The 12,134-nt window shown below is 38.6% G+C and overlaps 1 protein-coding gene across 2 annotated transcripts in view; it reads right to left on the reverse strand.

The window, feature by feature from the left end:
- Positions 1 to 538: 538 nt before the first annotated feature.
- CPQ (carboxypeptidase Q) overlaps positions 539 to 12,134 on the reverse strand; it is a 410,614-nt gene continuing 399,018 nt past the window's right edge. For both annotated transcript variants that reach the window (XM_084751322.1, XM_084751321.1), the window contains one exon: positions 539 to 930. In XM_084751322.1, coding sequence (XP_084607448.1) covers positions 755 to 930 — 176 coding nt within the window. In that variant the 3' untranslated portion in view covers positions 539 to 754. The remainder of the gene's footprint in view (positions 931 to 12,134) is intronic.

Genomic DNA, 12,134 nt, shown 5'->3' on the forward strand with positions numbered 1-12,134 from the left:
TCTTATTTTGGCCTTTTGTATGTTGGAATTATAGGTGTGCACCATCATATTCTGTTGTGTTTTGTAATCCTTGTGAATATGTGAAAACTAGTCATTGTGTAATGAAGAACAGTAGCATAGTCTGGAGAGTGTTTGAAATCAGTTTTTCATCTGGGGAATTTTGTGAACGTTATTTGGTCTATCTAGACTTCAACTTTTGTAAAGTGACTGTAAATCGTAACTTCAGAGAAAATTAAATATACAGAACATACATGTGAAATCGCAATATCATTTGTCTAGTGATAGCTCTCTTCACCGATCTGTAAAAGATGCAAGAATATATAGTGTTGATATTTTCTAAATGTAGACATATATTTTAACAAATTGAAAATCCTATAAAATACATAATATGAAATACATAAACTAGATAGTTAAATCTCTTCATGTAGCCAGTCAACATATTAAGATTATATAAATTTCTAATTTTTTTGTAATGTAAACTGCAAAATTGGTCTCATTATTTTTAATATAAAGTTTATAAATGAATATAAAAAACAAATGCTTTGCACAGATTTATTGTTTATTTTTAAACTGGAAACAATATTTTCGAGGTGGTACTGATTCTGTGGAGTAGTGTGGATAGAAAGTATCAAGAAAAGACCATAAACAGAAGGTATAAAGAATACTGTGCCCTCTAGATTAAGTGGATAACACTGTTTTGTCTTGAAATTTCAGAGCCAAAATTCCAAGCTAGAGTGAACAAGGACCTTCCTTCTTATTCTCCTTCGGACCTGGGCAGCATTTCTTCTATGTCTGCCACAACATAGGAGACAACAGCCCAAACAGCAGCAGCAACATTCATCTGCTTTGGATCAATGACAGTCATGGTGTCTCCGTAGGAATGATGGAAGAAGAAGTATCTGTACAAGTCATTGTCACACAGGCTCGCTCCTGTGGAGAGGAAGGAGGATTCTGAGTTAGTGTTTTGACAAGCATCACCGAATAGCTGCTCAGAAACCACTGGTACTCTCCCACACTCCTTTAGCCCACATCCTCTACTAACTGAAGTGGCAAAGTAATTGTTCCCCAAGGTCTGTCTGAAGGAAGAAATACCTACATCATATTGCCCTGACCAGTAAGATTTATGTTTTAGGCTGACAAAAGTCTTGGGAAAGGGGGGCTAACACTACACTAAGAATAGATGAGGAATTAGAGCTGCAAGGAACAACAACAACAACAACAACAACAACAACAACAACAACAACAACAACCCCCCAAGTTTCAGCCTCAAATCAGAGTCGGAAGCAACGGCTTGTCCAATTCATCCTTTGACACCTACTTGGACTGTCTTATGGAGGAGGAGTGCAACTCTGGAGCATCTGGCGGTCAGGCAGATGGTTTTACTGTGGAATGCATGGAGAAGACTGCAGAGAGATTTCATGTGCACAACTAAGCTGGTGCTATGAAGAGGACATGTCATTCAACTCAAGAAGAAGTTTTCAGCACAAAAGGAGGCCATGTTTTCACTCTCCTTTTCATTGTAGCTCTCTTTTACCCCACAAGGAGTCACAGTCCTGTCTTGTTCGTATAGTGATCACTTCTTTTTCAGTACAGTTTTATAGCAACACATGTACAGACACAAACACACACACACACACACACACACACACACACACACACACACACACACACACACACACCACCCTCACTCAATATGGCCAGAACCTAAATATGGCAGATTCTAAAATATTCTATATCTTGTTCTTTTCACTCAAATGTATGTAAGATTTAACTGTTAACATGCATTGCTGTTATATAATCATTGTAAATTTATTGTATCCTATCTCATTGTACTAATTTATCCATTTTTATGACAATGGGAATTTAAACCTTTCCAGGTTTCTACAAGCACATGTTACTATCAACATTCTAAAAGGTTGGAGAAGAATGGCTGTGCTCCAGAGCATGTGTGGTTAATTTTATTATTCAACCCTGAAATGCTTTCCTTTTAGATTACATGGCCACAGTCAGCATATGAGCCTTCCTTTTGGTTCATATGTTCTCCAACATCTGGTATTTCTGAAACATTTTTGCTATTCTGGTGAATGTCAAACATCATGTCCTTTTCAATTTTTCAAGTTACTAATGAGAATGAATATGTGTTTCTATATATATTTTTGGTAATTTTTATTTCATGTTGATGTGTGGCAGAAGGTAAGTTTTTGATACTAATCTTCTGTTGGCATTGTTCACATATGTAACTTACAAGTTTGTGGCTCACCTTTCTTTTCTGAGTCTATGTTATTACTTTTGATTTGTGAATTTTGTGAATTTGTGAAACTTCTCACCTGTGATTGGTGCTATGCTTGTTTCTTTCAGGATGAACTCCCACTCAAGGTGAACTCCCTTAATGCTGTAAAAATATCCTCCTGTGTTCTATTCTCAAAATTTAAAGCTTTTATTTTCATTGTCAGTGTTTCCACACATCTAGAAATAGAATTGATTCTTCTGCAGTATGTGAGGTAGGTTTCTGTTTTTATTTTTTAGTTGTCCAGAAAAATTAATATGTGCTCTTCCCCATTAATCTGCAGCATCATTTTCATATATCAAATATTCTTGTATGTGAAGTGTTGCTTGGCGTTAAATCTGACTCTGTGATCTCTTTGTTGACCTCCCGGTTGACACCACTGTGTCTCTATGCTATTGCTTAAAAAAAAAAAAACTTTTTACTGATTCTTTTGTGAGTTTCACACCATGCATCCCTGTGCCACCACTCGTCTCCCATGCTCTCGTATCCACTATTCACCCTTGCAATCTCTCCCCCAACACACATGCACGCGCACGCGCACACGCACACCGCAAAGCATAGAAAACCTCTCATCATGGAAGCTTCAGTGTGTCATTGTGTGTCCCACAGCTTATTCCTTTGTCCACACATCTTCACTTGCAAGTGTTCATTTCAACGAGTCATTGGTCTAGTTCTAAATGGGTAGTCCTTGACGTCTGGCAGGACCGCTTCTCTCTCCTCCCTCTTTCTCCCCTCCTCCCCTTTGCTCACTCTCCCTCCTCCCTTCTCTCCTCCACTCTCTTTCCCTTTACTCCCTTTCTTCTCTTCCAAGAAGTGTTTCGATTATTCTTAACCACCAGGTCTTTCAGATAAACTTCAGAATTGCTTTAATAGTCTAGAAAAATTATTTTTGCATTTTCCAGAGTTATATAAATCTGCATATTAAATTGAGGAAGCTATGCCAAAATTTATTTTGGTTTCAACGTGTGTGTGTGTGTGTCTGTGTGTGTGTGTGTGTCTGTGTGTGTGTGTGTGTCTATGTGTCTGTGTGTGTGTGTGTATGTATGTGCCCATGAAAATGGTATGATGGTTTTTTTTACATTTGAGTCTTGTATAACATCTTTAAAATTTTATAGTACAGGAGCTGAAGATATTGCTCAGCAGTTAAGTGCACTGGCTGCTCTTCTAGAGGATCTAAGTTAGATTCCCAGCTCATGGTGGCTCAAAACTGTTTATGTCCTCACCAGGGACCCCAGTGTACAATTCTGGTCTCTGCAGGCACCAGGAATACACATGGCATAAAGATATACATGCATGCAACACACATGTACACCTAAATTAAAATGAATTCATAATACAGTATTCCTCATGTTTTGGTACTTTTCTCTTCTTAATGGGATCTACCTTTTGGTGATATTATGAAACATTTGTAGTCAAAATTTGTTTTTTCTGTTTGAGGCTATTCATCTTAAAAAGAAAAATGCACCTGAGTAAAAATATGTGGTTTCTTTTTTGTCTATATTCTGGAGTAGCTTGCACAATAGGTATGAAGTCTCTCCTGGTAGGACTTTTTATAAAACTGCCTAAGTCTGATATTTTCTTTATGATAAAAATATTAAGTAATGATTCAATTACTTCCATGGTTATTGTGTTTTTTTTTAAAATAATCTTTGGAGATTCATTTTCTAGGAATGTATGGGTTTTGACCAATCTTCAAAAACAACCAGTGAGAAGTTGTCAATAATGCCCACTTTTTGATAAAGGCACCCATTCTGTAGTGATCTCTTTCTCTGTGTCTGGTATAGCTTATGAATGCCTCTTGTCTTGCCAGCAATTTTCATTTTTGTTCATCTTTCAAAGAAAAAGAAAGACAAGTTGAAGCTTTAGGGATACTTTCTTTCACTGAATTTTTCTCTTATATTGATCATTTCCTTCTTTGGTTTATTTCTTACTTGAGTTAATTGCTTGATTTGTTGCTTTTCAAATGTTTGTCTCTGTCATACTCAGTACAATCTTAGCTTTCTCATCAGCTCTGAGTAGAATGTTCATGGCTGCTCAGTTTTAAATGCTTATTAAGTTCTTGGTTGAACTTGTCATCAATTTGTATAATTTTGAAGGAATGAATTTATTCATAATATTCATTCACAATGAATAATTTTAAGTTAAAAATATGGAGTTTCCTTATTTAGTTTTTACTATTAATTTCTTTATTAAATTTGTTTTTATTTTTTATTTATTTATTTTTTACTATTAATTTCTATATAGCTTTTATATAATGTGGACTACATGGCACAACTTCTTTGAATTTTGTGGTGATTTGATCCATGGTCTACTAACATGGTTACTTTCATAAATGTGCACTGCTCCTAAAGAACATGTGTTCAGTATGCTGGGCATGATACCAGATCTGGTATATTCCTTGTGTTCTTCAAACTGTTAGCTTTTTATTGCCTTCTTATACATCTGATTTCTAAGTTTGGGGAGGCATAGAAAAATGTCCGTCTATGATTTTGGTTTTTTGTCTTTTTTGTTTGTTTGTTTGTTTTTTCGAGACAAAGTTTCTCTGTGCAGCCTTGGCTGTCCTGGACTTGCTTTGTGGACCAGGCTGGCCTCAAACTCACAGCGATCAGCCTGCCTCTGCCTCCCGAGTGCTGAGATTAAAGGCATGTGCCACCATGCCCTGCCTCCATCTATGATTTTTAATGTTTCTATTCCATAGCTATTCTATAGCTCCAGAAATGTCTTTCCATATATTTCAAGTATATATCCTCAGAGTTAGGCTCTGAGGATTACATGAACTTAGAACTCTATCTTCCTGGTAGTTTGGACTTTTATTGATTTGTGGTTGTCCTCTTTATGTGTAGCAACACTTTCTGTCCTGATATTTTCTTTATGATAAAAATGTTAAGTAATGATTCACTGTCTTTCACGGTCACTGACATCTTTAGACTTTGTGTTTCTCCTGTGTTTAATCCAGTTTCTCCATCACTGTGAGATGGTCCAGCTGCTTCTTTGTGAAGAACGTTACACTGCCTGCCTTTCCCCATCATCTTGCTTCCCTTGTCCTTACACTTTTTGGTGTTTTCAAAGTCTAGCCTGGGAATATTTGCATATTTGAAGGAGATTTTAATCTATTAATGAAGACTTTGGTTATTTTTAAATTAAATTTGCTTATACCACCTGAATTTTAGCTATTCATTTTTTTGTGTTTTCTAGATTTCTTTCTCCCCTTCTCTTGTCCCCTTCCGGGTTGATTTTCTTCCTGCCTCTAATTCTATTCTCTACTGCCTCACCCATTCCACTGGTTTGAAGCTTTATTTCTGTCCAGTTATGAGTCTTTAGAAAGTATTGGTCACGTATTTGTTTTAATGACTACAAAGATAGTGCCTTATGTTACATGAGCACCCTGGAGGCTAAATGCTACATGCCTGTTAAACACCCATGCTCTAAGTGTTTGCAAATAAAGGCTGGCCCTGCCTAACCATTGCTGATTCTGTTTGTATTTCTTACTGCTATGCATTTCCTTACTCTGTCTCCAGTGATTGTTTTAACCAATAATTAATTATGTGGCTGAAATGAGTGATTATGAACTCAGCATAAGCACATCGAACATGCCCTTCTGCTTCCTGCCCATAAGTTGAGTGTTACAAGTGTTCCTGAGACTTTTGCCCAGGACAGATTTTCTCCTTGACTGTCTGAGTATTAAAATTTCAGTAAAATATATATTCTACCTGTTTTCCTAAACTACTCACTCCGAGTGTAAGTGAGATTTCCCAGGTCACACTGAGCTATGATTCTACTAAACCCAGTGCAGGCTAGTAAGGAAAGAGAATCACAAAAGCAAGCTCATTCACACTGCGATAAAGAATGGCTCTGGCCAGGATCAAGCACTGTGTATTAACTGACAACAGCCATCAACCTCTTTACTCATCCTGAAGTGACTTTTCTTTTCTGTGTAGAGATTTTCTTTCTAAACCAGTAAAGCATGTTATCTGTCTACCAAGGGGTTCAGGAAAGGGTGAGGTCCCACCATCCTACAACCTAATAACATAAAACTTACAGTGGGTAGGCTGGAGGTGAGGTCCGCACATGCTCTGAAGGGTCAATCCAATCCAACTGGGGAAATGTTTATGGAAGCCGCATAACATTCTAGGCAGTAGGCTAAGGCCCAAGACTGTCAGAACGATAGAAGGAACTGCATTTCCACCATCCAGGACCTTATTCTTCAGATGGGGAAGATGTGCTTGTGAGTTATAACAACAGCTAAAACACCACTGAACGGCAGGGTCCTTACGTTGTGTTCTCTCCTCACTGGCATTAACATCATCACCACCATCCTTTGTTATAACTGTCTTTGCACATTTCCCATGACATAGTGTGAGCTCCCAGAGAAGTATCCTTTATTTTGATACTCACTGTGCCACCAACGCCTATGACATAGCACCAAATATATTGAATGAATCAGGGCAAATTGGGCCTGGAGGGTGATATATCAGTCCTTGTAAAAAAGATATGGGACTTACAACAAGGAAGCTTGAAGAATTTATGGAAGAGATTACTTATACAGAATTATTGGGGTTAATAAACTCAGTAAAGGATAAAACAATTCAGAACTAGCCACAGTGAAGAGCCGTTGCCGGACTTAGGCTTACCAGAGGAGGCATGGAGGGATGGGATAGGCAGGAATTAGAAGTGAGTGCCAGGAAAGAGAGAGAGGGGTCGTGCTGTTCAGAATCCTAGGCTTCATTTCTTGCTGATGTTTCCCCAAACTCTTCTGGGTCCCCTGAGCCAAATTTAACAAGAAATCAGAAGACAACAAGATTTATTAGCATAACCCATGACTGTTAATTCCTGAGACTCAATGCAGGTTAGAGAAAGATAAGGAAAGACATGAGGTGATGGAAAAGGATGTCTGGCAGAAGTCCTTATGATGCCAATAGAGAGCAGTGGTATCCCAGGTGCATAGGCTATGTGAACATCTTAATTTGAGTGACATGACATAAATTGGGTTAATATTGACAGATGAAATGGGAAACTGAAAATGGTGAGTTCTGAAAATGGGCTGGTATAGTCGATAAATGTAGAGCCCTAGGCAGCTCATGGCTGGGAGAGTAGGGCAACTGTGGCTTCATCTCAGGGAGACCAGAAACAGGTGGGTGACTCCCGAGACAAAAAGGTGAGGAGACAGCTGCAGTACAGTCTGGGGGAAAGGCTAAAACTAGATGGCAGCCTTTCAGCCTCTGGAATTCTCAGGGAAGAATGTTAATAAAAATAACCAACCTTCCCTGGAGAAAGGGCAGAGTGTATTAAAAACAGGAGTTCCCTTACACCAAAGCCCAGGGCATACCCAGGAAAGTCAAATCTGCATGTTTTCTCTGGCAGTAGCTGTAAGTGTCCTCATAAAGTGACATTTTAGAATTATTTGGTGGGAAGCATACACTTCATAGAGTCCAGAGAGCAGCAAGTGAACACCAAAGTCACACACACACACACACACACACACACACACACACACACACACACACAGAGTCAAGTTCATAAAATGGAGTGGATAATGGATAGATTGGTACATAGTGGGAGGTATTCAGTTTCAGCAGAGTGTGATCACTAGGGGCTGGTTTGAGTCCATACAGGGTTTCTTAAGAACACTCAAAATTGTGATGTCATTTTCAGGCTTCCAATATTCCCTTGTGTCTCTGTCTGAAGGAATCTGACTGCCAGATGGGTGATGTTTGGCTGCCTTCCTTTCAAGCCTGTGACTTAAGGAAGGCATTTCCTCTTATATCATCTAAGTTCCCATGGACATTATACAAAATAAAAACAACCCAGAAACTTGCCTATCACCACCAGGGATGCTGATATCCACGGGAGCTGCTAGAAAGCCCTTTGGCAGCCCTGGAGCTTTGTCTCTGTAATTCCAAGGAGGCACTTTATCAGTGACAGCCACTGATCTAAAGGACCAGCTCCTGCATTTCAATTTCAGAGAAAGGTGGGTGAATGATGGATATCCCTAAGGATAATTGCATGGTACCTTTCAACAGGTGTATGAGTTCTGAACAGGGAATCATCAAATGCTCTTTAGAAATGGAGCCGCTAGAAGGTGTTTGCTCTAAGGAGAAGTATTCACCCCTGGAAACAAACTACGGCATTCTGAGAACTTTGCCTGTTGTAAAGTATTTTCACGGGAGATCTGGGACATAAGGATGTCAGCCAACAAGAAGGGAGATACAGCTGAGAGAATAGAAAATAGGCCTGGGCTCTAACTCACACTCTTTTGCTTAATAACTGGGTGACTTTGAAAGTCTCCCAAAAGGTCATCCCACGTTAGTTTCTGCAATCATAAAATTACGGTAATGATAGCCAGCCTTCAAGATACTGCTGGGGATTAGTAGGCACTCAATTAAATCTTTATTATGTCTGTTATATACCCACAGACACTCCAATTGCCCACAGCATCAGGATCAATTAAATGTCACTTGGAGGATTTAAAATCCTAATTTAATCAATCAACATTCTGATGATTATTCAAAATGATGGCATAGTTGGACCATGAAATCTGTTCTATGTGACATTGCCTTGATCCAGATTTGGGTGATGCTTTTCTCTTCCTCCTTCCCCTTTCCATATTTCCATACCTCTGAGTCTTTCTTGTAAATACTCATCTCACAAAAAAGTACTTTCTAGCCATGAGCTTAGACTCGTCTGTAACTATCATAGAAGATACCCACTCTACTGTATACGGTTCACAGCGTATTGCAATCTCCACAGCGACAGAGTGGAAATGACTATGGTCTGTGTGCAGAGTGTTACTTGCTATTTACTAAAGAGCTAGGTGGGCAAAAACACAGAGATTCACATAGCACCTGCTTGTGTGTCATCTCTCACACATATGTAACCAATAGGTTTTCATGAAAATAATTAAGCAATTTATGTTATGAGAACTTTTGGAAAAACATTTAAGCTCTGAAATTCAAAATCAGGTCTCTTATTTTATCAAATACATGTCTGCTGTGGTGCTGTGTGAAGGCTGCACACACAGGCAAGCAGCTGTGGAAAATCTACTTCTCTTTCGTAAACAGATCTCAAACAGTCTGGGGCACACAATGTAATTGCAATGGAATGCATTACAGGCTTTCCCCTGATCATAATAATTATGGGGTTAGAGAAGAATGTTGTATTCTTAATATATTCCCTACAAGGAAACAGTCTCCTTAGGATCCATAAAGTGCTAAAAATACATTTCAAATTTAATTAAAATTATTATTTTCTTCAGCCACATCATCATGTGAAAAAAAACATTATGAAAACAATTAGCAAGTCAATTCATAGAATTTGCAGGCATTTAATCTCTCTTTTCAAGGAAGCAGTTTAATCCTTATTAAATCTTACTGAAAATTAGAATCAAGAGTAGTTAATTAATAGCTTCCTAACCCATAGTTTCTCAGAAGGGAAAACAGCTCACAGGGAAAGAAAAAATAAAAAGAAAGCAAAATACAGCCTAGAGTAGGAAAGAAAAAGACCCTCAATCCAAACGTCATTAAAAGCATTACAGTTTTAGTTTATAAACTTTCCACCTACCCAAGAATCTCCAAGCATATACTAAATGTTTCCAGGTGTGCCACAGAGCCTGTGAAATGTCCATCTTTTGGAAAATGTGGGACTATTCTGAGCACATACTTGAGTTCAGCACCGACACTCCTGGTGATCCCCAGGTTAGAGCGCAGCTAAACTGTGGGCTGCCGAACCATCTCCCATAAAGGTAAAGAAGTGGTTGGCAGCAATAGGGCGAGTACTAAAAATACTAATAAGATGAACCAGTACCACATGATGATGGTTACGGAGACATCATATTCGTAAGCAACAAGGATTATCATCAACACATGCCCAGGGCTACTTCTGTACCTGGAGCTCTTTGGAAATATTTCATTTAATTCTCTCAGTGACACCATGAGCAATGGATCATTACATAGGAGTAGCAGATGGCCAATATCATCAGACTTATGTAAAATCACAGAATACTAACTGATAAAGATTCCAAGCTAGGTTTCTCTGATTTATAATCCTTACCCAATCTCACTGCCCCTGTCTCAGGTAATTAGCTTTTTCCTCTCTGGGAATTTGACTAGTGTAACACATTCCACTTGCTGCCCTGGCCCCCCAACCCCATTCAAATGCTAATTTTGACCTTGTGATAAGGGGATGGAAATTTGAGTTGGAAGTATACAGGATCATAAAGGAAAATTACGTTCGCGTAGCAGGCTCAGACAACTGGGGATCATTTATCAGAAAATGGACGACTGTTGTGGCCCTACCACCCTGAAACACCTGACCATGCAAGCAAGAAAGTGTTGGGGTGACCTGTTTATACTCTGTGTGAATGTGGTCTTTGTATGTTCAGTTGTTAACTCTGTACCTTCAGATAGTTGAGTTCTCTCTAGACCTTAGTTTTGTTACTCTACTTGCTCAGCACCTGTATCATATTTTGGAAACATACACATCCCTTCCCTCCTGATTGGTTTAATAAAGAGCTGAGGCAGGAGGATAGACAGGACTTCCAGGAGAGATAAGAGCTCTAGGAATGATTTGGAGGTGGGAAAAGTTGCCATCCAGACACGGATGAAGACACGGATGCTGGTCCTGAGGAAAGTTAATGAACCACGTGGCAGAATGTAGATTAATATAAAAGGGTTAATTTAAGTTAAGAGCTTGTTGGGGAACAAGCCTAAGCTAAGGCCAAGCTTTTGTTATAAATATTTTTTAAAAAAGTCTCTGTGTCATTATTGGGAGATGTTTCAGCAATATATCTGCATATAACATTTTAATCAGGTTAATTTAAGCATGTGTACATTCTCAGTCATTTTTCATTTCTTCATGATGAGTCATCCAATATCCTTTCTCTGGCTTCTAGGTTCTATGTAATGGAAACTAATAGTCACCTTACTGTCCAACAGAGTCATTGTTCCATTTATCACCCTTTCACACCAACCCCTCCTCCGTACTCTCTGCAGTATGTATATAGTAGTTGGTGTTCTACGGGCCAAAAGAACTTGGAAAATGAATTAATGCACATGCATGTGCACATATATGTACATTTATATGTATGTATGTGTCTTGTCTCTGAATATATAAAGGTTGACACTTTCTCAACACCTATCCACTTCTGAACACCCATTTCTCCCTCAAGCAACCTCACACCATGTATATGACTAAGCTCATTATCTTTGACTTCATAGTTTTATAGGTCTGTGTGTCTTGACTAATGTAGCTATAAACAAACAAGCATCTCTTTGACTTTGTCACTCTTGTTTTCTAATATAATGTTGTCCTTTCTTTGGATGTGGTGATTTTACTTATTATCTACCAGTCCTAATTCATTGTTTCTGTTTGGATCATACACATTTGTTGGCCACTTTTCTTCAGGGTCTAATGTCAGCTCTTTACCATCTGAACAGACGTGACTAGGGTGTAAATGCTGACCTGCCGTTCTCCACACACCTGGAAACTGATACTTGCTAAGAAAACATGATTAAAAGATTTTTTTCATTTTGTTTATTTTTTAGGCTGCCCCCCACTCCCCTTGATAGAGCATATTACAAGAAAGAATTCTCAGTGAATATGGATATTTGGACCTCAGAAAACTCTAGTCATTGTTTCCAGGGTGTTGTTTACAATGAAAGCTTTACAGTTATTGTTGATGTGAGGAATTATGTTCAGATGGATAGATTTTTGATTTCTAGTTACAAATAAAGATACTGTATACTGGAAGGCAGGTACTAGATGGCAGGTTTCAGCCAATGCAACGTGTGAACTGCCTTTTATTTCTCCATCTCTGTATAACCACCTCCTGTTTTGCTGGCAACCAGGATCA

The sequence above is a fragment of the Acomys minous genome, assembly GCF_964271855.1.
Source record: "Acomys minous genome assembly, chromosome: 12".
Taxonomy (NCBI): Eukaryota; Metazoa; Chordata; class Mammalia; order Rodentia; family Muridae; genus Acomys; species Acomys minous.